We start from the raw sequence: 27,620 nt of genomic DNA, 5'->3' as shown, positions 1-27,620 counted from the left end.
AGGTATGAGATGGGAGGTGATAGCAGTGAAGACCATAGAAAATAACATAAACCGCTAAAAATGGTCACTTGTGCCATTTCACAAGGATTTGTGCAAATTCTCCACTTCAGTTCCATCAAGACACTGGAGAAACCCAACATTGCAGCTTACAAGTACATTATATCTCACTTTATATATTAATTTGGGTATCAATGACAGAATCACTTATAAGTTACACCCCTATTTTTCTGGTTAGCTAGCTAGACCTAGTGTATTTGTGTTTACCACTGAAGCCAGAACAATGTAGGAGCATGTGGGGGGATTACACAAGTGATGTCAGCCCCCTTCTGCATCCCCAGCTCCCGGTTTATACTTTAAAGTCAAACCCTCTTCCAAGATGCTGACCAGCATCCCATTACCTCAAGCGGTATTCTGAGAGGTCATTATGATAATAGATGTAAACAACTCTCACCACCTTGCAGACTTGCCACTTGATCTGTAAGTGGAGACCTCTCTGAAAGGCTGTCGAGATCCATCTTCACTTCATACACCACACATTTAAAATCACAACACCCAGAACATTTTATAAACTAAAAGTTCTAGTTATTGTAAAATTATGTAATTGCAACAGACAAATCACAGGAATATTAATTAATTATTTCACCTTGATATTTACCAGGGGGTTAATGTGGTGGACATGATTACCTCTCTTTCTGTTGTCATGACATAAGAACAAAACATAAATAATGAAAAGCTGAATAGCTGAACACAACTAAATGGGTTGCAATGATGAACATTAAAGGAAGTTAGGGAAGACGTGATAGATTTTTGTTGATTTTTGTATACAATGCGAGAGGGCTGGCAGACAGCTAAAATAATTCCTGTATTTGAAAAGGGAAATAGAAGAGGTCTGGAGCTCTAAAGCAATTAGATTTCATGTTTATGTAGAAAAGACAATAAAATCCTTCCTAAAAATTTAGTGAAAAAATATTTGGAAATTGAAAATATAACACAGATCTTTGGTCAACCCTGATTTCAGAAGACAAGATCATAATTTCCGAACTTTACAGAATGTTTTGAAGAAGTAATAGAAAGGCTAGGTAAGGATGATAGCAAAGGTATATTTAGATTTGCAAAAGGTCTTCTTTGAAGCCTTTCAATAATTTGACTCATGACTAGGGTTAGAAAATAAACAGTGAGACAACAACCAGCAGACATTATAGCCACTAGCTACTTAAGAGAAATCATGAGAGACAGGGTTAAAGGTAGTTATTCAGATTGACAGTCAAAAGTGATGTACCACACTGACACCACTGTTACTGTAGGAGCATGAATGACATAACCTAGTGACACTAATTGATTAATATGAGCTATTTCAATTATGTTTTTGTCTATACCCAACTGACAAGCTTGGCATTCACTGCAACATTGCTGAATGAAGAACGTTCTTTGGAAAGCCAAGTATAACTGGTTGAGCTTACTAATGCTCCAGCAGTTTTCCTGCACACAGTAAGAATGTGATGCATTGATTGCAGTGTTTGCTTTTCTTTCTCTGTGTGGAGATTCCCAATGTTTTTCTTTTTTAGCTTTTGCAATGAGCAATCATCTCTCAGTTAGCCAGAGGTTATACTGTTTGATGAGGACCAACATACCAGGCTGTACATCACAATTTAATTTGCTGCTAAACTGCAACTATGCCCCTCTAAAACTCCCCTTAAACAATTCAGTGCAATATGTTTAAAACATTTAATAACATCAGAAGCTACTACATTTACACTACTCTCACCATGGGGAAAAGTCTTCTTTATTTGCTCTATTAGCGCCGATCATATCTTTATAATGCTTTGTATTCATTGCTTCCTTAACATGTTCCTCTAAATGGAAAGCACAACAACAAGTCAAACTGCTTCCTCAACTATCAAAAGTGCCACAAGGGATTCAGTTTTGTATATTTGACATACATACGCATTATGTTTAAATGGAAACATAGCACACTAGAGTTGTCTTAGTCATTTTTTAACAAGCTTTGTTTTGGTGGGCTCCAGCAACCAGGAAGGAAAAACCAGCAAAACTGGTGAATGACACATACTGGCTCATTTTGTAGACTTCCAAGTGGAGCTCCACTATGACAAGTACATTCATTTGCAAGTATTACTGGTTTGTCCTGGTAAATGAATGGCATAAGCAAAGATGCTGTTGTGCCAAGGAATTTACACTTCCGTAAAATTATGTTCTGTTTCATTGCAGCTTACCTGTATATTACATCTCATTTTATGTATTACTTTGGATATCAATGATAGAATCACATAAAAGTTACACCCCTATACAGCTGGTTAGCTAGCCAGACTTGATGTATTTGTATTTACCACTCAAGCCAGAATAAAGTAGGAGCATTAATGACATAACCTGGTGACACTAATTGATTAACATGAGCTATATTTTTGTCTATATCCAACTGACAAGCTTGGCATTCACTGCAACATTGCTAAAGTTACTCTTGGCCACAAAGAATAGTAAGCTGTCTTGAGAAGTGTTCTTAATGGGAAGGTTATAAAGATTTTGCTGGCATTTTGCATAGAAAGTTTTCAGCGATACTTAGACAGCCATTTTCATCTAGCCCACTCAACCAAGGCAGTGATTGTAAATTATTTACAGAACTGACCTGGAAATAAATCATGCAAACCTCATGGAAACAATAATTAATGCAACCTTTGGCAACCTATTAAATATTCCCTTTAATTTACAGCATGCAACTTCCAACTAGACTATACTGAACTGCACATTCCCTGAAAGAGATCCCTCTGCAGGCTCTTGCAACTTACTGCATATGGATTGTATGCATTGGATTGCATCCTAAACTGGATAATACAGAAATATTGCTCTGTAAATAAACTGACAGTGCCACCGTATCATGCAGGGATTAATCCAGCTGACTCATTTATACTCTGGGCATTGCAATTAGTCATGATGCTATCAGGGGAACCTCTCCAAATATAAACTTTTTATATAAGCAAAGCAAGATTCAGAGGCGAGAGGTGTCTCAACAGTTAAAATACAAATGATTATTTTTAAAAATCCGAAGTAAAACCTTGGTGCCAGAAAAGCAACGTGTACCCCAGTGCTAAAAATCTAACTGACAAGAATTATAGTTCATTACAGAGACAAAATTGGTCAGTTCAATCTCAATATAGTTGGAGGTCCATTTTCAGCTTTGTAATAACCCCACTGATAGTTCAGCTTTGTTATAATGGGGTCTCCCTATGATATGAACTACAATTGTCATTGGATTGACCTTGAACAATTGGAAGTGTTGCCAACCATACATCAGTTACTGAAAATTCCAAAACATCTCTTTTAACGTTCCAGTGCAGTCAACCTTTTGTTATGAATTCTGGGTTGTATATGGCCATTCATAAACATGCCGTATAACTGTACAAAGTATCAATTGTAATGTTATTTACGACATTAAATTCAATGATTTTGGACAATTGCAGAGCAAAAGCTGCATGTCCTACTTTTGTATGTCTTGCCAAGGGTACCCTTCAGGAAAAAAAATGCGTTTTTACTGATTAAAATGTGAGTACCGCATGCATTTATTCTTTTTGCATCATTTCTTGTCTGAATTCAGAACCCACCTAAATCTTTTGAACGATTAAAGGAAGGCTCTACCTGGCCTTTCAAGTGAGCATGAAAGGATCCATGACATTTTTGGAGAAACTGAGTGTTTTCACTGCAAAATAAAATTACTCAGTTGTTTGTCTTATTACAGTTTGCAGTACATAGCTAGGCCAAATTTGCTGTCACCTTTTCCCACAAAAACAGGAGTGTACTCACTTCCAAAGTAGTTGATTAAAGTGGCTTGAAAAGTTTCCAAAAGTTAGTTTTAACCACTTTATGAACACTTTTTTTCTCTCAGTGCTACACCAATACTGTGACTACAATTCCAAACAACTTATTGGAGTGCCTTGTAACACCTTTAGCAACTGAAAGACTCTTTATAAGTATATATTTGTACTTTCCTTTCCATGCCAGAAAAGCAAAATCATATATTTTCTCAATCAATAGGGTTAGTGGATACAGTTGTTTGTTACTGATGCAGTCTAGGATGAACTCTGTATGATTTGGGCTTTCTTTCTTCACGATGCAGGTCTCAGAGTTAAGGCAGCAGCTGAGAATACGAGGTCTTCCAGTGTCTGGTACAAAAACTGCACTCATGAAGCGGCTGAAACCGTTCCAAGACCCGAAGAGCAGCCCCCTGCCGGCCAGCAGTACCAGCACGAGCTCCACAGGTTCGGTCAGCGAGATGACGGCCGCGACGTTCCCGATGACTCCCGTGACCACGCTCTCAACCTTTCAGACTCAGACCGCGACCACGGTGCTGCCAAATGGATTTTACCAGTTTGGCAGCACCAGTTCAACGCCTCCCATTTCACCGGCGTCGTCCGATCTCTCTGTCACCGGATCCGACTTGAGCGGCTTACCGGATACCTTCAGCGACGTGCCTGTGTCTTCCCCGGTTCACCTGAGTGCCGAAGACAGCCTGATGAGTAGCATGAATGGAGGCAGCATCCAGGTGGAACTGGACGGCTTTGACACCCAGAAGGACAAAATGCTCATGGAGAAGCAGAAAGTTATCGACGAGCTGACTTGGAAGCTGCACATGGAGCAAAAGCAAGTGGAGGAACTGAAGATACAGCTTCAGAAGCAGAAACAGAATAATCAGCATGACCCACAGGCTTCCTCCCAGGCACTCTTCAGTGCAGCTGTTAAGCAGGAAAACCTGATGTCCAGTTGCCCATTTGCAGCACAGCAGGTGAAAGACAGAAATACAACGCCGATGATCTCCTCCACATCCAGCAACAGTTCTACAGAGAGTTTGAACACATCCGGTACCCCATCGGGAATGGCGACCAGTCAGGCGTGCGTGGAAGCTGCAGAGCACAGTGCAGTGAGGTCCCCACCATTTCTGAGTCCACAGTGCTCCCCTCAGCATTCTCCAGTGGGAGGCCTGACCAGCAGCCCTCAGCATGCCAGCCTTCCCCCATCTCCCAACAATCATTTCCTCCTGCCGGTGTCGCCCGCCCCCCAGAATGGAGACGGCCGCAGTGTTTCACCCCATCAGCTTCAGTCCATTCCCACTTGCAGCAGCCAACTCAAGATGCAGGTAAAGGTCAACTGTGCTGTGGATTGCAGGGTATTTTGTAGTTTTGGAATGTTGGCTCAGTTCCTGCCACATGTCGCACAGGGGCCTAGCAAATAAACATGGCCAAAACCATGAACCATTTTCCATTATCAACTACAATGTCACCGCATAAAGCATATAAAGCTTTTCAGCGAACTCAGGTAGGCTCATCAGTTCAACAGGAAGTTTATAAATTGCAAGGATGGGGAGATGGTAATACCATTAAACCACAGGCCAAGGCTCTTGTTCAGGGGATATAAGTTGAATTGACTTAATAAATATAGAATTGAAAGCTAGCCTCAGTAAAGATGACATTGTGTTGAGGTTGTGCATGATGTTGGTGAGGCACCTTCTGCAGTACTGTGTCCAGTTCTGGTCTCCCTGTTATTGGAAGGATATTATTAAGCTAGAGAGGGTTCATTTGAAATCACAAGCTTTCAGAGTACTGATCCTTCATTAGATGAAGTGTTTAATGATTGAGCAGCGCTCCGAAAGCTTGTGACTTCAAATAAACCAGTTGGACTATAACCTGGTGTTGTGTGACTTCTGACCTTGTCCATCCCAGCCCAACACTGACACCTTCATGTCATGGCCTGCATGTGACTCAGATTCACAGAAATGTAGTTGCTTCAGTACCTTCTGAAACAGCCTAGCAAGTCACTCAGTTCAAAGGCACTTCAGGCATGGGAATCAAACCTTCGTGGTGATGCCCACATCCTGGACGGAGAAGAATAAAGAAAAATATCCTCTAATTAATGCATGTTTGATTGGAAAGCATAAAGGAAGTTCTGCTTCGAATCCACTATATTGTACCCGCCCTTGGAATGCTTGATGGGACAAAGTGGAGAGAGAGAAACATATCTAAGGAAGGATGTAATTGCTTTGGAAGTAGAACAGTGAAGATTCACTGATTTGATGCTTGAGATGACAGTGTAGTCCTATGATAAAAGGCTGAGAAAATTGGACCTATACTGTCAGGTGTTTAGAAACATGGGAGGTGACTTCATTGAAAAGAACACAACACTGAAGGGACTTAGCAGGGCAGGCTCTGAGACGTTCTTTCTCCAGGCTGGGAATCTGTACCAGAGTGGTACTGCCTCAGGTTCAGAGATCAATAATTTAGGACTGAGATGAGTAGAGATACCTGCACTCAGGGTTTTAGAATTCTCTTCCTCTGTAGGGTTGTGAATGCTCCAGCATTGAGTAAATTTAAGATTGGGATAGTTTTGATCTCTCTGGGCATCAGGGGGGCATGGTTAGTTGAAGAAAAAAAGAGTTGCGGTAAAAGATGAATATTGCTTGTGTTGATTGGCAGAGCAATCCTGAGAAGCTGTGTGGTCTATTGCTGCTCCTATTTCTTTCTGTTTTTAATGAGCTTTACTCTGCACGTAGTGTCAGATTACAACTTGGATTAATGAGTATTGCCTGTAATGATAAACACGGTGGCACAGTGGTTAGCATTGCTGCCTCACAGCGCCAGAGACCCAGGTTCAATTCCCACCTCAGGCAAGTGTCTGTGTGGAGTTTGCACATTCTCCCTGTGTCTGCGTGGGTTTACTCCGGGTGCTCTGGTTTCCTCTCACAGTCCTAAGATGTGCGGGTTAGGTGAATTGGCCCATAGTGTTAGGTGAAGGGGTAAATGTCTGGGTGGGTTGCTCTTTGGAGGGTTGGTGTAGACTTGTTGGGTCAAAGAACCTATTTCCACACTGTAAGTAATCTAATCTAAATGAGAGACTGAAGTTTGACAAGTGCTATTCCTAAAGCTTTCTCCTAAAGCTTTCACCTATAATAGCAAAAGCATACTAGGTTCAAGGTGCTTATTATAATAAGAGACAGACTCTGATAGTTAGCTTAAGCGGTGGGATGGACGTTGAGGAGAAAACCATTTAATTATGTAGGATGATGACATACGTAAAACACCAGTAGAATCTGAACAGAAAGGCTTATGCTCACAATCCCATTGTGGCACCTCGCAAGGGCCTGCTGAACACTCTCTGCTCATTCCTGAAGAAGGGCATGTGCCCGAAACGTCGAATCTTCTGTTCCCTAGATGCTGCCTGACCTGCTGTGCTGTTCCAGCAATAAAGTTTCAGCCCTGAAGAGGACAATCATAGACCACCTAAAAGGCTTGACCTACTGCTTCTGATATTAACTCCCATACTCCACAGCACATCCTGTCCCTTTGTCCTAGTTCCTCCTTGACATTGGGATTGTTGGGCTGCACTTGTGCTGTCAGCTACAGCCCCTTCATGGTGCTGTTGAGCTTTAAGTGGCTTCCCATTTGGCCGGCTGCTTTTGCTGGGGTCCCGATCCCAGAGGAAGGCTGATAGCCTCGCCTCTGCCTGATCGGTGAGAAAGAGACAGTAAAAATCTCGCAGCAGCTCTTCCATCAGGTGACAAGTCCCCTGATGTATCAACAAAATCGCACACATTCTTGGAACCTGTAAAATCGAGTGATCATTGTTTTTTCACTTTGCATAATTTGGGAACGAAGTTGTAATCATTCAAATGCTTGTACTTGTGGTCAGATTCTATATTACATAAGCTTCTACATAAAACACATATATCAATGCCAATAAATTATTGCAGCAAAGTAACCATAAATACAGCTGAAGCAACTGGCTTTCCATTTTTTTTAATAGATTTTTGGCATAGATTTTTGAAAATGTTGCCATTTGTTGAGAATGATAATTTGGAAAATCTGCCAGGTTAAAGAATCACTTTTGAATAACTTTAAATGTCTTCACTATCCCTTTTACTATAGGCCACAAAGGGACAGGAGCCTCAGCACCAAAATGGCAGTCCACAATTCCAACAGCTCCAACAACATATAATACGACAGCAGATACTCCGAAAGGTATTTATAATTAAAGGCTTAATTTCCTAGGAAACTACTTTAGGGTACTTTGCAAATCAGTTTGAGTATTAATTTATGCCGTAGGCCCTGAGGGGCCCAATGGCATGCAGAGACAAACTAAGAATTCGTCAGTGTGTGGTGTATGCCAGAGAATAAAGGGTTGCCTGACATTGGGTTTAGAGAACTCTTCAGTTGCTCTGAAAATAAATTAATAGCTTAGTTTGCAATTTGTTTAAGAGTCTATGGGACAGACCATCAGATGAAGAGAAAAGCATCTAGTGACTGCATAGAAATTCACCAAAGCAAAACTGATTTCAGACCAAGTCTGAGCAGGGAACCTTAGTGTGGAAACAGTGCAAACCATTTACGAAGATTTGGATAGAATAAAAGGAGTAATGTTAGGGAGGTGGCAGCCTAGTGGTATAATCACTAGTGGACTTAATCCAGGGACCCAGGTAATGCTCGAGGGACCAAGGTTTGATTCCTGCTATCACGGATAATGGAATTTGAACTGAATAAGAATAGACTTCAATTAAACATCTAATAATGACCATGAAACCATTGTTGATCATTAGGAAAACTCATCTGGTTCATTAATATCTTTAAGGGAATGAATCTGCCGTTTTTACCTAGTCTGACCTATGTGAGACCGCAGAGATACAGTGATGTTATAGAGTCATATAACATAGGAACAGACCCTTCAGTCCAAGCAGACCATGCTGACCATAGTCCCAAACTAAATTAGTCCCACCTGCCTGCTTCTGGCACATATCCCTCCAAACCTTTCCTATTCATGTATTTATCCAAATGTCTTTTAAACGTTGTAATTGTACCCACTCCTACCACTTCCTCAGGAAGTTCATTCCACACACGAACCACTCTCTGTGTAAAAAAAATTGCCCCCATGTCTTTTTTAAATCTCTCCTCACACCTTAAAAATGTGCGTCCTAGTTTTGAAATCCCATCTGAGGGAAAAGACAAAAAACCATTAACTGTATCTATACCTCTCATTATTTTATCAACTTCTATAAGGTCGCCTCTCAACCTCCTATGTTCCAATGAAAAATGTCCCAGCTATCCAGCCTTTCTTTATAACTCATACCTGGTAAATCTCTTCTGAACCCTTTCCAGCTTAATAATATCCTTCTTATAACTGGGTGACTAGAACTGGACACAGTATTTCAGAAGAGGCTTCACCAATATCCTGTACAGCATCAACATGACTTCTCAACTTCTTTACACAAAGGACTGAGCAATGAAGGCAAGCATGCCAAATGCCTTTTTAACCACCCTTTCTATATGTGATGCAAAAGTCAAAGAATTATGTACCTGCATCCCTAGGTCCCTTTATTCAACAACACTATTCAAGTACCATTAATTGTACAAACCCTAACTTAACTGTTGTAGCAAAGTGCAATACCTCGCACTTATCCAGATTGAACTGTATCTGCCATTTTTCTGCCCATTAACCCATTTGATCAAGATCCCTTGTGATCTTAGAAAACTGTCTACATTGCTACCAATTTTGGTGTAATCTGCAAACTTACTAACCATGCCTTCTATATTCTCACCTAAATCATTTATATAAATCTGGATAGAGGAAGCTGATGTGCTGAAAATTTTGTCAAACATTAAGATTGACAAGTCACCAGGCCCTGACCAGATTTGTCCTCAGCTGCTTTGGGAAACGAGAAATGCAATTGCTTCGCCACTTGCGAAGATCTTTGCATCCTCGCTCTCCATTGGAGTTGTACCTGAGGACTGGAGAGAGGCAAATGTAATTCCTCTCTTCAAGAAAGGAAATAGGGAAATCCCCATCAATTACAGACCAGTCAGTCTCCCGTCTGTTGTCTGCATTTGTTAGAAAGGATTCTGAGGGATAGGATTTATGACCATCTGGAAGAGCATAGATTGATTAAATGCAGTCAACACGGCTTTGTGAGGGGTAGGTCATGCCTCACAAACCTTATCGAGTTCTTTGAGGATGTGACTAGAAAAGTTGATGAGGGTCGAGCTGTGGATGTGGACTAAATGGACTTCAGCAAGGCATTTGATAAGGTTCCCCATGGTAGGCTCATTCAGAAGGTCAGGAGGAATAGGATACAGGGGAACTTAGCTGCCTGGATATAGAATTGGCTGGCCAACAGAAGACAGCGAGTGGTAGTAGAAGGAAAATATTCTGCCTGGAAGTCTGTGGTGAGTGGTGTTCCACAGGGCTTTGTCCTTGGGCCTCTACTGTTTGTAATTTTTATTAATGACTTGGATGAGGAGATTGAAGGATGGGTTAGCAAGTTTGCAGACGACACAAAGGTTGGAGGTGTCGTTGACAGTATAGAGGGCTGTGGTAGGCTGCAGCGGGACATTGAAAGGATGCAGAGAGGGGCTGAGAGGTGGCAGATGGAGTTCAACCTGGATAAATGCGAGGTGATGCATTTTGGAAGGTCGAATTTGAAAGCTTAGTACAGGATTAAGGATAGGATTCTTGACAGTGTGGAGGAACAGAGGGATCTTGGTGTGCAGGTACATAGATCCCTTAAAATGCCACCCAAGTGGACAGGGTTGTTAAGAAATCATATGGTGTTTTGGCTTTCATTAACAGGGGGATTGAGTTTAAGAGTCATAAGATCTTGTTTGTAGCTCTTAAAAACTTTGGTTAGACCGCACTTGGAATACTGCGTCCAGTTCTGGTCGCCCTGTTATAGGAAAGAGGTGGATGCTTTGGAGAGGGTTCAGAGAAGGTTTACCAGGATGCTGCCTGGACTGGAGGGCTTATCTCATGAAAAGAGGTTGACTGAGCTCGGACTTTTTTCATTGGAGAAAAGGAGGAGGAGAGAGGACCTAATTGAGGTATACAAGATAATGAGAGGCATAGATAGAGTTGATAGCCAGAGACTATTTCCTAGGGCAGAAATGACTAACACAGGAGTCATAGTTTTAAGCTGGTTGGAGGAAAGTATAGAGGGGATGTCAGAGGCGGGTTCTTTACTCAGAGAGTTGTGAGAGCATGGAATGCGTTGCCAGCAGCAGTTGTGGAAGCAAGGTCATTGGGGACATTTAAGAGACTACTGGACATGCATATGGTCGCAGAAATTGGAAGGTGCATACATGAGGATCAGTGGTCGGCACAACATCGTGGGCTGAAGGGTCTGTTCTGTGCTGTACTGTTCTATGTTCTAAACTGACCTCTGGTTGATTAGGGATAGACAATAGGTACTGGCCTGGCTATGACACCATCATCCTATGAATGAGTTTTAAAAAAAGTTAATTGGATTTATTTTCTGATGTCTGTAATGAGTTTTTTCAACCTTTTATTTTGCCTCACATAATATAGTTAACACATCTCTTTTTTAAAATATATTTTATTCTTTTTGCTAAAAGTACACTGACAGTCTCTTGTGCATGTGTTCAGTATCTGGCCTCCACAGTTTTAATAAAAACAAAGTTAGGATCAAGCAACAAAAACAGGAGTTGCTGGAAAATCTCAGCAGGTCTGGCAGCATGTGCAGAGAGAAATCAGAGTTAAATTTTCGGGTCCAGTGAACGTTCCTCAGATCTGAAGTTAGCTGTGAAAAAGTTTGCTTTTATGCAGAAGATAGGGTGAGGTGTAAACCATGAGTGGAAATAGAGCCCAAAGAGAGAGAGAGAAGAATAGTTGGACAAGGGAGTGGATAACAGTCAGCCTAGGAGAATGAATGGCTGCTAATGTGGACAGTTAGTGGCTAACAATGGGTAGTGTGTAATAGCAGACCATGCGGGTTGGGGTAAAGACATGGTGGAAGGTGGCTCAAGCCCTAAAATTGTTGAACTCGATATTGAGTCCAGAAGGCTGTAGAGTTCCCAGGTGGAAAATGAGGTGCTGTTGCTTCAGCATGTGTAGAGCTTCACTGGAGCACGGCAGCAAACCTGAGATGGAGATGTTGGCCATGGAATAAGGCGATGTGTTGAATTGGCAGACAGCTGGAATCTCAGAGTCCTTTTTGCAGACTGAACGTAGGTTTCTGTAAAGCGGCCAGTCTACGCTTTGTTTCCCCAATGTAGAGGAGACCACAGTGTGAGTAGCGAATGGCAGTAGACCAGGTTGAGTGAAGTGCAGGTAAAGCATTGCTTCACCTGGAAGGTGTGTTTGAGCTTTTGGATACTGAGGAGGGAGTAAGTACACGGGCAAGTGTTACACCATTCCACGGTTGCAGAGGAAGGTGCCATGAGGCTGTGGGGGTATGCTGGGAGTGAAGAAGAGTGGATCAGGAACGGTTCCTGTGGAAGGCTGATAGGAGAGGGAAGGGAATATCTGTTGGGTGGTGTCATCCTGCTGGAGGTAGTAGAAATGGTGGCTAATGATACTCTCATTGTGGATGCTGGTGGGACAGTAGGTGAAGACAAGGGGGAAACCTATCACTGTTGCAGGAGGAAAGAGAGGGGGTGAGGGCAGAAGTGCAAGAGATGGGTCAGACCCAGCTGAGGGCTCTGTCAACTACGGTGCTGTGGAATCTCAGTTGGGAAACTTCAGAGGCCTCCTTGGCGAAGTTAGCATCATCAGGACAGAAGCAACGGAGACACAAGAACTGGGAGAATGGAACAATGACTTTACAGTCATTGTGATTGTAGGGTGTGAAGATATATAATTAAGGTAACTGTTGGAGTCACTGGGTATGTAGTGGATATTGGTGGCCAGCTTATCCCCAGAAATGGAAACTGAGGTGTCAAGAAAGGGAAGGGAAGAGTCAGGAGAAGGTGAGAGCGGGTGGAATTTGGAAGCGAAATTGGTAAACTTTTCCAATTCAGGATGACAGAGGGAAGTAGCACCGATGATATCATCAATATACCGGAGAAAGAATAGTGGTTAGGGGCCAGAGTAGGACTGGAATAAAGAATGTTCCATGCAGCCCACAAAGAGACAGGCTTAACTGGGGCCCATGCAGGTACCCATGGCCACGTCTTTGAACTGAAGAAAGTGAGAGGAGCCAAAGGAGACGTTGTTCAGAGTGAGGACAAGCTCGGTCAGTTAGAGGAGGGTAGTCATGGATCAGGCCTATTTTCCAGGAAGAACCGTAGAGCCCAGAGACTATCCTGATGGGGGGATGGATGTGGAAAGGGGTTGCACGTCCATGTTAAAGAGGAGGCAGCTGGAGCCCTCAAGCTGAAAATTCGAAGCTGACATGAAACGTCAGAGGGATTACAGATGTAACTGGGAAGGATCTGGACAAGCTGAGAAAAACTGAGTGGAGTAGGAAGAGATTAGTTCTGTGGGGCAGGAGCAAGTAGAAACAGTGGGCCTGCCTGGGCATTCCTGTTTGTGGATTTTATAAAGGAGGTAGAAGCAACCTGTTGGAAGACTTTGGAGGCAGTGGGAGGAGTGGGGGTGGGGAGACCGCCAGATGAAATGAGGTTAGTGACCATTGTGGATACTGTGATGTGCCATGGTGGAGTCATGGTCCACAGGGATATAGGAGGAGGCATCTGAGAGCTGGAGCTCAGCCTCTGCAATGTAGAGGTCAGCCCACCAGACAACAACAGCACCACCCTTTTCAGCAGGCTTAATAACAGGATTGGATTAGACAGCACAGAGTGCAGTCAGTCCATGGGGGTATAAGTTGGAATGGGTGAGAGGGCAGAGAAGTTGAGGTGACCAATAGGGAGCGGTCCAGGTGGATGAAGAGTGTTGGAGGTGGGTGAAGGGGTCTGTGGGGCAGGGAGAGGACTCTTGTTCAAAGAAATGGATACAGAGGCGAAGGCAACAGAAGAAGAGTCATAGAGTCATACAGCACAGTTCAGCAGCGTGTCGTGCCTGATATTTATTAAGGTTGGAGTGCAAAGGGATAAACCTCTGATCTATGCTGAGGACAAAACGTTCAGGATCAGAGAGTGGAAGGTCAGGACAGATGTTATACTGATGGAGAGGGACGTCGAGAGTAAACATTTGAAAATGCAGGGCACTGAGTGTGGATCTCAGGATGCAGCAAGAGCAACTGAACATCACGGAGTTACCCATGATGCTGGATAGATTCAAATCACAAAGGATGGAACTTCAGTTAGGATCCACATGGGATGAGTCCGAGCCAGAGGCAGTCATAGAGGAACAAAACAAGTTTTAGTAAGTACCTTGTCAAACCTCAGGAGCCACAGGAGAAATTAATGATGGTGAACAAGAAAAAAAGCTTGAAATGGAAATCCTGTTGGAGAGAGGAGCAGGAATTCTTCATGGTGGGCATGCCAAAAAGAGATGTGGAAGAGAAGTGAGATAAACATCGAGTGAAAAACCGACTTACCTTAGAATCAAGCAAGCCTATTTTCAATCTAGCATCCAACTTTCAATACTAACAACAACTGGGATTATAACACACTGTAGAGGTGGAAATGGCTACCCTCCAATCTTAACACACTATTCATGACCATGCAATTTTAAGACCAATGCATTTGACATGTTAAAATTCACAATAATGATATCTGTTCTCTTATTTGAGGAGATAGATATTAGAGGGACATTGTGAATACTAATGAGAAGCTGCAATGGATTGCATGGAATTTCCTTTGTCAGCTGTAAATTGGTATATTTTTCATGCATCAATGCTAGACAATGCACCAGCATTCATCATAGACTGGAATTTGACAAGACATCCCATCAAGTGTGCATCTACCACTTGTATATTTCATGTGGGGAACTCAATTCCCTGTAATCATTCATGCTGCTGTGTCAACCCCGAGAAATCAGAAATCACCATATTGTAATCTCAATCACAAAGAAACACCCCCATACTTCCATCATTCCAACCACCTCCTCCCATACCACCTCCTGTCAACTACACGCATCCCACCATCTGCAATCACTCTTCTTACCTTCTGTTCTGTCTTAAAGCAGTTTAAAACTCCAGATTTACTCTCATTATTTGCACATTTCCCTAAAGCTAAAATGACAATGCAAAAATATAGTAGCAAAGCTGCAATCCTCCATTTTTATCTAGAATTTGTTTTTTTTTAAACCAGTTGTGTAAAGTTGAACTAAACAAGATGAACCCTTAAACTCTTCTTTTGTCCAATACTTGATTTGCTGGAAATATGACTTTCAGAAATTTGAGGAATTTGTGAATTTAGCATCCAGGCAATAAGTGAATAAGCAGCATAATAGAGAGACAAATCACTACTTGGTGAAATAGATATCTGATTGAAGTGCTACAGACAAGTCCCTCCTTGGGTAATCTGTTTGGCTGCTATGTGGTATGTCTCCACTAATAAATAAGTTCAACTAATTTTTTTTTTTAGATAGAAGGACCTGTTAGTACTCGTTAATAATCTTAGTATGTTTCTGTTGGGTCTGTTTATTTAGATGAATGCTCCTAACTCTGCAAATCAACTTGGCCAAAAGTTTGTCATCAATACTACTCCATTCTGTAGTTCAAACTCAACCCTTAACAAGATCAAACAACCTCCTTCTTATGAAGATGCAGTGAAACAGGTAAGAAATAATGAAAGATTATCATGAGGTAGTTTGAGCATTTGCTTGTAGGAAGCTGAACCTGTTTTATTTAAATGAAATACAAACTACAGATTTCATGTGACAATGAACTACATTTACATATCCATTAAATGGATGGTACATGTATCAACTCATTCTGTAGCAGGCATAGTTATGTAATTATAGCTTACTGTTATTGATTCTTTTAATTATTTTCATGCTGCTTTTAATAGACGCTTCTTAGCAGCAGTTCCAGGATACTATCCCAGTTTTTGAGAACAGCATTTTGAAAACCCTATTGATTTTTCTACTGACATTTTACTTGTCAGTTATAAATGTGTAAAATGAAAATTATAACATTCAAAATAACATGTGATAACATGAAAGTTTTGTTTAAACTACTTTTAGATTATTGTGTACTTTAGTGTTGCTCTATAAGGTTTGTAAATTGTGCAGCCTTAGTTTCTTGGTTTCTATTAAGTTGTGTGACCATGAATCTTGTTTAAAATGGACAGATCAGATCTATATTCTGGTCAATATGTGGCAGTCAGCCGATTGTTTATAAACATACATTTTGGTTGAGACTTACTTTATGTAGTTTAATCTTGTATATCTGCAGCAAATGTCTAGAAGCCAGATGGACGATCTATTGGACGTGCTGATTGAGAGTGGAGGTGAGAATTGTTACCTTGATAATGGATACTCTAAAATTATTCAGTCACTGAGCATAAGCTCTCTCTCTCTTCCTTTGTAAAATCTGGCAAATTTATCTTTTCAAAATTCACTATTGCTCATTTTTTAAAAAAAGCTAATGGCTTCTAATTGGATATTAGGCAACTGGTATCATTAATTTTTCTTCCTTTAACTTAATTTAAAACAAAGATGAGTATGGTATGCAATATTTCCTTGGCAGCACATTAGCAGACATTCTCAAGAGTGGCGCATGTTATCAAAAGTACCCGTAAAGAAATCTGATCAGACTGAAAGATTGAAAGATCAAGCAATTACAAATTATCTTGTACTCATTGAGCATTTATTTATTTCCATGATAATGTTATCAAAGCATTTATTTATCTACATAGAGATTCTAGCATCCAGTGCCCATTCATCTCACTTTTAAGACAACATGTTAAAGGGTTAAACAGTAATTTTCGGCTGATTTTTCTGACCACACAAAGAAATTTGGCTACGTAACAAGAAATAAAAACAATTATTCATCTTTGGGGAAACAGCAGAGAAATCAAACGAATTGGAGATCATAGGTGCTGCATTGCCTTGATGGACTGAATGGCCATCTTCTCTGCTTACAGGATTTTAAGATTAAATGACCTGCCATGAAGAGTTATGGGCAACTGTCAATCTACACAACTTTCTGTAACAACTAACTTCTAATTAAACTTTGGCAGGTTATGCCTGTGCACCTGTCCACAAAATGGATCAGATAATGTCTTGAAAAGCACAGGCTAAGTTATACTCTGGTCTATGCCAATCATGAAAAACTACAATCATGCTCAGTCATGGCTGAAGTTTAATGCCCTTCACTGGGGTGGGCCTTTTGCAGTTGGGATGGTGGTGTTTGGGGCCCCTCAAGGTTCGTAGTCAGCCTTCCTGCCCAGCACAACTGACACCCTTAAAGTACCCAGTCCCCCTCACTGTTGGTGACAGGCAGGGCAGTCACCATCAGAAAAGTGTGGAAAACAAACTCTGGCATGTTTATTTGCAGGATCTGTAAAGTCCTTAGATCCATTATTCAATAAACGATGGGGACATCAGGGAGGAACGAAGGAGAGGATCAGATAACTACCTTTCTGCCCTTTCTTCACACCACCCTGGCCCCTTGCCAGTGACTCCCTCCTCATATGCCCCATTCTACACCCCACCCCTCCCCAAAACCCCCATGGCCACCTACATCCTGGGCCTTTCACTGATCCTGATCGTGAACCTCTGGTGAGTGCATTGCTGACAGGTATCAGGGATGGGATTTATGCCTCTGTGTCTCTTGATCCCAGGGAATGCCCATCACTGACTAGCACTTAACACAATCATGTTTCCCATCCTGGGTTTTCACCAGCTGTCCAGCAGTGGATTTACCCCACCTTCACCCATTCACTGCCTGTATTAAATTCTGCTCTGTGTGTCAATAAAGGCATGAGAAATTATCTAATTGTAGGCATTGTACATGCTATTTAAGAAACATATTTTATTTCAACAGTGAATCTTTGAAACTGTTGTAGCCCATCTAATATTCAAGTTTATTTACAAAATCAACTATGTATGAAGTTTCAGCCCCTCTCAAAAGCATTCTTCTAAAATAACAAATTTTCTGATTTTCTTATCATTCCTGATTCATATTTTCCTATCAGTAATAACCTTATTTTATTGGTGTATTTTCTTATTATAACTTGTCTCCTTTTCAGAAATGCCACCTAATGCAAAAAATGATCATCACTGTGCTCAGAAATCACTGCCTCAAATCACAGTATCATCAGGAACTTCCACTGTATCTGTGCCTAGGACTTCATCAAGTCCTTTTAGCCATATGTCTCCTCCCCAGCTATCGTTTGACCATTGCACCAGCAACAGCGACAGTCAGCTACAAGCCCTGATGAATTCCCGCAGTTCTTTGAATCGCGGCAGCGATCTTGCACTGCTGAAAATTGGCAGTGAAGATTCCCAGCTAGACAACGTGGCTGAGGGCTTTTCTGGTAACTCCCGAGAGGACATGCTGAACACGCGAGATATCCTGGAGAATCCCCTGTCACCGATGGATACCCAGATGTCCCCTTCTCCCACACATGCCCATGTTATGAACCTAGGTCTTACAGAAACTCCCTTAGAGAACATGGACTGGTTGGATCTCACACCACCTAGCTCAGCAGCCGGTTTTGGACCTGCTGGCTCCACCACACCAAGTATCTTCTCCGCAGACTTCCTGGATGTTACAGACCTGAACTTAAACACAACCATAAATTTACAATGGTAATAGGCTGAGTGGGCTACAAACTATAAGTACATTTGGCATCATTCGAATTGGGGTGTTAAGTAAAATGCAAGTATACTGCTAAGGTATACCAGTCAAAGAAGTCATGCTGGCAAAGGTAAAGTTAATGAAATGATCCAATTGATCAACCGTAAGATGATTATATGGTTGTTGCATGTAATAATATCCAGGTTACTGAAAGAGTTAAAAGCTTTATAAACTGCGTTCACCATGTTTTACTGGAAGCAAAGTGAACATAAAATCCATTGCCAAAGAGTCTACGTCTAAATCCGACTGAATTGGCAGGAAAGGTCTAAAAGGACTGAGAATATTGGCCAACTCTCATTCTGGCCTTGTGCACACAATCTGCATTATACCTTTTGTACATAGTCTACATTTGCCCTTATCTTTTGCAAGACTTTTTATAACTTTTATCGAGAAAAGGATTCTTTACTAGACAAGCAATATTTGCTATCCCGAATATTGAAAAGTATTACAATACTGGCGTCTTTTCTGAACTGCATTTGCAAGATCACACTACTTTATGCAAGTATTTGATTATTTGTATTGTGAATATGTTATGGTTCACTTTGCACAGTTAACAGTAGAGGAGTTGTCACTGTTTGCCTTGTTTTAGACTTTTTTTAGGTGTTAAATTGTTAGAAGCCATTCCATGCAGATGTTTGGTAGTATTTTCAAAAATTATTAAGTTTATGAAACTGTGCAGCATATTGCTTTGCATTACAGATGCTTTTTAATAGAGTTGGTAGTGTTTGAGGGTGTTGGAGGAAAGAGGTAATGTTTGATATTTGATGAAGCAACATGTCAATCCCTGTTCCTCCCCTGTGCCCACACCCCCAAAAAGGGTATCAATTTGCCAAATGTGGCAATTTATGCAATCATTTTATATGTAAAGAAAACAAAACCAAGGTAAAAAAATATATTATTTGTACTGAAGTTGTGACTCCCTACAAGCATAGGAAAATGTTAAACCTGAGTTCATTGCACAGTAGCAAGCCAGCATCAGGCTTGGCATTATATGCAATTGTTTTACAACTAACTCGGGAACTGACCAACAAAACTATTTTTTTATATTTTCCACAAGTAATCTTGAGGCCCATAACTGACAAAAAAGTAAATGAAACATCAATTTGAAAGGGAACAATAATGAATTGAAAATAGACATCACCTGCATCAACCCTTGTCTTAGTGTAAAGAAAATAGTTTATTTTTGGTAATTTTTATTCAAAGCAAGGAAGTGCTCAGAAAAAAAAAGTATTTTCATACTATTTTGTATCTTATATTATCCCTTTCTGCAATGATATCTAAATGAAAAGAACTTCACATTGCTTGCTTGGAATAACGTACTATTCAGAAATCCCTGGCCAGGTCAGTATTGTGAAGTTTGAGGAAGATCTTTGTCAAAGGATTTGCTTGTTACCCCTTTATAGTCATTGTGTGGCTGATATAAAATTCATATTGCCCTATTCACCCTAATTAGGTTCAATATTTTCAAAAGGATTTTTTTTTAAAGTAAAGATATTATGCAGTTAATGAGTACTTAATATTCACAATGTTTTCACCTGTCATTCCTTATGATTATCTAGTTTACCTCTTTGCTGATGATGTGCACAGCCTCCTTCAAAGAATCAGTAAAATGTACAGATCATTTTGAAGAATGGATGACAGGAATCAGAATGATTGAAAGGGATAAACAATCATCTTAAAATGTACATCAACCCAAGAGCAGCACTTCACGGTCCAAGTTTGTTATTTCTCCTCCCTCTTAATCAATAATATTTCCTGAAATGCCTTTTGATTCAATAATGCCGTAAAGATATAAATGATCATTCTAATCTACATATAGTATATCCCATTCCAATGCTAATACATTGTCTTGTGTGAGCAGAGACTCTATGATATGACAGTGGTTGCTTGTAAACTGGATGAGGCACATGGCGTTTAAATTAGATTCCCTACAGTATGAAAACAGGCCCTTCAGCCCAACAAGTCCACACTGACCCTCTGAAGAGTAATTCATTCCCCTACCCTATATTTAACCCTGACTAATGCACCTAATACTATGGGCAATTTAGCATGGCCAATTCACCTGACCTGCACATCTTTGCACTATTTGAAAGGCCAGCAAGCTGATCTTCTGAGCGACGACAGACTAAGAAACAAATAGGCAGGTGAAGGTTTGAAATCAAGAAATGTCTTGGCTTGAGCAGCAATACTGAGAATACATGTTCTCCCACTGTAATCTCCTAGTCAGGAATACAAGAATCAAAATTCGTTCACCTCCAGCATTACAATGTATTTGTTTGCGCATTGACATTATGATGCTTTTCCGGTTTAGAAATATATTGACCAAATCAGTTTTTCAAAAGAACATTCTTTTAAGGTGGCACTCCACCCCTTTTATTATATTAAAACCAGATCCTGAAATATCAAAATTGTACAGCAAATGGAACAAAGTAGGTAAAAAATCAGACCATCCAAATTTACTATACATGCAAAAACCTGCAAAAATGACAAATTATGGTCTGGGTTTTGAGGTCCCTTATATGGGCGGGTATACCCCACTGACTTCAAAGAAAGCTGCCCACAAGAACCAGTGATGTCTGTGACATGGTCTTCCCTTTCCAGCCAACAGTTCAAATCTAGCACCAGGGAATGTCTTGGTGTGAACTATAATGATGTCAACAAGAAAATAAATAGCCAATACAGTTGAAATATTCTCCCACAGTAGGCTAGGAAGTTAAACACACCTAATATTTTATGAGTTAAGTTTTCTGAAAGCAAAGTAAATGATTATGATGAATTGAGATTGAAGCTAATACAAGCTTCAAAAAGAAAAATATAAACTAGGAATTGCTTATATGAATGGAAAATATTGACATTCCCCAAAATCTAACTGTCTTTCAGGGCACTGATTCTGGTGTTGCACTAGTTATGAAATGATGCCATTAAAAACACAGTTACATTCAATGAGGTATAAGGGTTTTACGATGAAGCCAACAGCCTGTGGAATTTCTTGTTAATTCAACGGATTTCCATTGACTGCAGTTAAAATGGCAACATTTGGTGAAGCAAACTATTGCAGACAGCACATTCTGGATTTCCATATTATTGTGTACTTGCAGACCCCTGCAATTGCTGGGAGTTTCAGTGGAATTACGCTGATTGTTTCACAGTGATTGCTACTGCAAATTCTAGGCCTACATATTCAAAGAAACTGTTTAGAAATAGTTGTAAGAAGAGCGAGTTGAGCCACCTCAAAAAATATGAATGGAATCATAATTGGCAGTAAAACATAACAACTAATTGATTCTTTAAAGTAAAATATTTATATTAGCTACATTATTTCAAACCAACGTATTCAGAAATCCACATAAGTAATTTCTATTTCTGATGTGGTGTGCATTATCTCACCCTGTAAGGTCCTGTCCCTTTTTCTTTCAGCTCAAAGAGCCTATGTAGAGGTTATGGTAAGCCAAATCTAATAGAGGTACTACTCAAGTTAAATTAAAAAACAATTTGAAACAGCTTACCAGCAAAAAGCATGATTAAGCTTCCCAACATAAGTCAAATCAGACTCAACTGAACTGAGTATTTGGTTGCAGATCCAACTTGAGCTGAATGAACAGTCTTCCAATCAGAAAAAAAGCCGGCCCTTCCTAGCCACATCCCTGGTAAAACAGCGACAGTATTCAGTTATACTGCTGATCAGCCTTAGTCAGGTATCACATTGCCAAGACTGTCACTCACCATCCCTTACTAAGCACGCTCTCCCCTTCTTGGTTCCTCAGCTCAAGGAGCAAAGGATGTGAAACCATTTGGAACCAAGCAAGAAAACCTCAATGGGACTGTACCCACAACAATATTCTTGATGTCTTGTCTTCCTGTTGCAGCTTAATCCAGCTCTGATTCATAAAAGGCACAAAATATACAATAATTTTATAAAGGCACTGAACTTCATTGTCCATAATTTGTGATGGTTCTTCAATTGAAACTAAGTTATGCACCCATCCAAAGGTTAATTACTTTTCCTGGTGTAGGCTGATCGTACCAGAGGCTTGTGCCATTTCAGAGATAGTGCATAGGAAGTACATCAGGGCATCATCGATTGGCTCATACTATGGTATCTTTTCCTTCCTTAATCCTGTAAAGTCTGCCTCTTATTAGATGCCCTCTATGCACACATTTTATCAGTGTCACCCAATCAGAATTGACAATTAGAGTGCACAATATGGTAATATTGCCTGTGTAAAATTGCAGCTTGCATGCTACTTTTTATTGCATCAAGATAAAGAGGTGTGATCAGAATTCCAGCTTTCAAATCTGTATAGCCAACCTGTTATCTGGAAAATTGTTCACTAAATATTTTACACATCAAATCTGAAGTCATCACGTGGGATAAAAGAAGCCCAAAGTCTACCCCACTATGTCCTGACCAGTAACTGTAGCAAAACTGCTCTGGTCAAAACAGCCAAGATTTAAAATAAGCTCATTGGTTTCAAATCTAATGATAAGTCACAGATTTACATGGGGTTTTATGTGCAAGAATGGAATTGAGCTGCTAGGGAAACTGGACCTGCCTCTTATTGGACAACTAATTTGTACAAAAATCACAACTACAATCTAGAGTTGCCTTTTGTGCATTAAATTTTACTGGGCATCATAAAATGCTCACAAAGTTGTTTGCAGTAAATACTGAAAAATTATATTGGACAAGTCAGAGTGTGACAGGTTTTTTTATTCTTCTGCTACCTACTATCCTTTACCTTTTACCTTTGGCTTTCCTTACACAGCTCCTAGGCTGGTAACATTAATGGCCTTTCTCTAATGTACTTGTCTCTGCAGAGCTCCTCTCACAAAGGGCTAGGAGCATAAGGATTCAGAGTTGTAGGGCTTGTTGAAATCTGTGTTCTTCTATTGTAATGCAGTACAGCTGTACACCAAAGAGATTTATACCTAGGTGGCCCCAAGCACAGGATGCAGCATGTTAACTTGATGTGGAGATGCCGATGTTGGGCTGGGGTGGACAAAGTCAGAAGTCACACGACACCAGGTTATAGTCCAACAGACTTATGTAAAATCACAAGCTTTCAGAGTGCTCCTCCATTGTCCTTCACCTGACAAAGGAGCAACACTCTGAAAGCTTGTGATTTTACCTATACCTGTTGGACTATAACCTGGTGGCATGTTAACTTACAAGATGTTTTGTATAAATGAATAATTTCCAACTTCCGGAACTTAAGCAAGTGTAAGTTGTGTTGCTTGCCTTTTGAGTTAAACATCCCACAAAAGATTTCATGTGAAATGAGACCGAAGGGGATATCCTTTTAGATATTGAAAGATTTAACCTGTTTCATAACTTAACAGCAGCACCTGCCTTCAATAAGTATGATCAGGTTTTCAAATTCTTGCTGAAAAGCCATCTAGAGCACAGTGTTTCACGTTGACAATCAAGACTAATGTAGGGAGCAACAGCCCATTGATACAAGATGACCACCATATCAAACTGCCTCAAAGAGTCATTTGACCAATCCTGTGGGCTAAATTCTTTCTGTATTCATATATGCCTTATTTTTGCACTTTGTAAATATATGTATTTTCTCATGGTGTACCATTTAACACAACAGAAATTTTGCTTTGTGTATATAACGGCAATAGTTTAGAAGCCAAAGTATTAAAAGAAAAGCTACATAAACATTAAAAAAAATGTTTTTGAACTGGGTGTTCTTAATAAATCGAATATCATGACACAACCGATGTTTAGTTTTACTTACCTTGTCTTTTTGAGATCCCTCTTCAACCAAGATCATGTTGACATTAGGTCAAGTGTTGTCTGCTTTCATTAAAAGTAAATAGCAGGAGAAATGGAGCACAAATGTACATTTGTTCCAAAGAACCTCATGACCATGGAATCCGATGAACTGAGATGTTTAGTAGAAAGAAAGTTGTTTTGTAGGCTCATAGTTATAAATAAACCATCACAATCGGCCTGCTTTTATTTTTAAGGCATCAAAACCACAATTTTTTAGACCATGTGACGAAGGAGCAGAAGTAGACCCATGAAGCAACTCCACCTTTCAATGGGATCATGGCTGAGCTGATAATTCTCAACTCCATGTTCCTGCCTTTTCCCCATAACTGGTGATTCCCTTACTGATGAAAAATTCGTATATCTCAGCCTTCATTATTCCTAATGCCTTGACAGCCTACTCAGGTAAATAATTCCACAGGTTTACTACACTCTGATGGAAAGAATCCTCTTCATCTGTCCTCAATGAATGACCACTTATTCTGAGGTTATGTCCGCTGGCCCTAGACTCAGTCAAAAAAAGGAAACAACTTTTCCTCATCTAACTTGTCAAGCCCCCACATTAGTATCTTATGTGTTTCAATAAGGTCATCTCTAATTCTTCTAAACTCCAATGAGTACAAGCCCAACCAACTCAACCCCTGCTCATAAACAATCCCTCTATACCTGGGATCAACCAGTGAAACTTCTCTGAACTGCTTTATACACCAGGATATTTTTCCTTAAATAAGGAGACCAAAAACTACACACAGTTGTCCAGATGTAGTCTGACTAGTATCTTGGACAACTTTAGCAAGACCTCACAATTTTAAAAATGCAGTGGCTCAGTGGTTAGCTCTGCTGCCTCACTGCACTGGGACCTGGGTTCAATTTCATCCTCGGGCAATGGTCCATGTAAAGTTTGCACATTCTCCCCATGTCTGCGTGGGTTTCCTCTGGGTGCTCTGGTTTCCTCCCACTGTCCAAAGATGTGTAGGTTAGGTAAATTAGCCATGGTATCCAAAGATGTGCAGACTACGAGGATTAGCCATGGTATCCGGGCATGTGTAGACAAGATGGGAAATACAAGGACGGCGGTGGTGGTGGGGGATTGGGGGGAGTGGGGGATGGGGGGGTGGCGGGGGGAGGATAGGGGTCTGGGTAGAATGTTCCTCAAGGGTCAGTGTGAACTCTCTGGGCTAGATGACCTGCTTCCACATGTAGGGGATTCTATGATTCCATTTGAAATAAAAGGCAACATTCTATTTGTACTCCATATTTCCATCCCGCTGAACTTGAATGCTAGCTTTTTTGTGATTCATTCACGAGGACCCCCGAATCCCTCTGTGCTGTAGCCCTCTGCAGTCTTTCTCCATTAAAATAACATTCAGCTCTTCCATTCTCCCTGCCAAATGATATTACCTCACATTTTCCCACATTATATTCTATTTTCTTTTGTCGACTGGCTTAACCTGTCTGTATCCCTTGATAGAATCTCTCACATCCTCACCACTTGTCTTCCCACCTATTCTTTGTGTCATCAACCAATTTGGTTATAGTACATTCACTTTTGTCCAAGTCATTACTGTATGGTGTAAGTAATTGTGGATCTAGCCCTGATCCCTGTTCTGCCTTCTCTTCGTTAGCCAATCCTTTATCTGTGCTAACATGCTATCCCCAATACTTTGGCATCGTGTTAAGTAGCCTTATCTGCAGAACCATATCAAATGCCTTTTGGATGTTACATCAACTTTGATTGCTCCTTTATCTATCCTGCTTGGTACTTCCTCAGATAACTATAATAAATTTGTCAAGCATGATATGCCCTTTATAAAGCCATGTTGACCCTGCTGGATCATTTATTTCTAAATACTCTGATATTAGATCCTTTCTAACAGACTCTAACATTTTCCCAATGACAGATGTTATGCTAACTAGCCTATTGCTAACTTGCTTCTCATTCCGCTTTTTGAATGAGGGCATTACAATGCTCTGGCATTTTTCCACAAGCTTGGAAGTTTACTACCAGAGCATCCACTGCCATTGCAACTACTTCCTTGCTGGGACTTTGTGAATAAATTAGAATGGTTTCATGTAGAACAACAGTGATTACATGTCAAAGTAATTCAATGGCATGAATATCTCAATGCACTTCAGAACGTGGTACGGTCATGCAAGTCATTCTGTAAATCTTTCCTTCCATTAATTAAAGGGTGGCAATAAAGTGTTAAAAACACTGCCCGCTACCAAAAGCGTGATGAATCCCTAAGCAGGAAATCATAATTTAGAGTCACATCTTCCCTTATTCTCCAGCTGTTGGTAAGCTACACTATTGACATTTGTCCATCAGATTCCAGAGCCAAAACCAGACCAATCTGAACTTCCAGCAACTCCTCTATTGATAACAGTTGAGTTATTTGGAATAGAGCAAGATCCTTAACTGCAGAGTTTGTTTTCTGTAAAGAGAGATGAAGAGATACAATCAATTCATTTGGTTACATTTCACATACACTTCTCAGGTCTCTCATTTAAGTTTATCAATTAAATATTTTAAAAGCCTCATCTGCTCTCTTAGGTGGATGCAAAAAAATTTCTCATACTATTTCAAAGAACAGCAAGGCAGATCTCCCATTGGCCTAGCCAATATTTATTCATCAACCAACATAATTAAAACAGATTATCTGGTTCACTGGCCTCTGTGGGAACCCACATCGCACAAAATGCCAGCTGTGTTTCATCTGCCTATAGTGACGACACTGCATTGTGGCACAATTGTATTGTCCCTTTCTTTGAACCAGAAGGTCCTCAGGATATCATCACCAATAGGGTGTGACATAACAAATCCTAGTAGGTTTTGTTTTAAAAATCCTTGACCACATTTAAAAAGTATTTAATTTCATTTTGGAAAGGGTGCTATAAAAAGTCTTTCACCTTTCTACCTTTGTGGAAATTCAGGCCTATATCTTCTGTCTTGTTCACCCTTCCAGTCAAAGGTGACCATGTTCATGTTTTCATATAGCGTGTATCCTTTTCAATTCAATGGGAGAGTTAACGCATTTCATTACATTGTTGTTTTAATTCTGGTGTTAAGCAAAAGAATCTCAAGAAAATGCTTTAAACATCTACCTGCTAACTTTTTATATTTAATGTACTTAGATTAATTTGTAACCAAATGCCAATAAATGGAAATACAGTTGGAATTTATTCCCATGTCAGGAGCGCAGAGTCAGGAGAATTCCTAGTTCTGCAAACCCGACTCAGGAAAAAGCACACCAGACAGTTGGAACTTTGTTCCAGGAGCTGAGTGATGACTAGGGCCAGGTGTGTTCCCTCAGGAAGCAGATCCTGGGGACTTCTGGATCT

At 40.5% G+C, this 27,620-nt stretch overlaps 1 protein-coding gene across 11 annotated transcripts in view; it reads left to right on the top strand.

Moving 5' to 3' along the window:
• The window catches only part of LOC122562032 (myocardin-like), a 672,873-nt gene extending 648,656 nt beyond the window's left edge, over positions 1 to 24,217 (top strand). For 10 of the 11 annotated variants that reach the window (XM_088000477.1, XM_088000479.1, XM_088000474.1 and 7 more), the window contains 5 exons: positions 4,127 to 5,143; positions 7,926 to 8,018; positions 15,340 to 15,468; positions 16,067 to 16,142; positions 17,886 to 24,217. In XM_088000477.1, coding sequence (XP_087856603.1) covers positions 4,127 to 5,143; positions 7,926 to 8,018; positions 15,340 to 15,468; positions 16,067 to 16,142; positions 17,886 to 18,451 — 1,881 coding nt within the window. In that variant the 3' untranslated portion in view covers positions 18,452 to 24,217. The remainder of the gene's footprint in view (positions 1 to 4,126; positions 5,144 to 7,925; positions 8,019 to 15,339; positions 15,469 to 16,066; positions 16,143 to 17,885) is intronic. The other variant, XM_043714463.2, reaches the window with a different exon arrangement.
• The last annotated feature ends 3,403 nt before the right edge of the window (positions 24,218 to 27,620 follow it).

The sequence above is a fragment of the Chiloscyllium plagiosum genome, unplaced genomic scaffold (assembly GCF_037043375.1).
Source record: "Chiloscyllium plagiosum isolate Xiang-an unplaced genomic scaffold, Cpla_swu_hap1 HiC_scaffold_25, whole genome shotgun sequence".
NCBI lineage: Eukaryota > Metazoa > Chordata > Chondrichthyes > Orectolobiformes > Hemiscylliidae > Chiloscyllium > Chiloscyllium plagiosum.
Note: the sequence above shows the minus strand (reverse complement) of the source record. Positions and strands in the feature narration are given on the sequence as shown.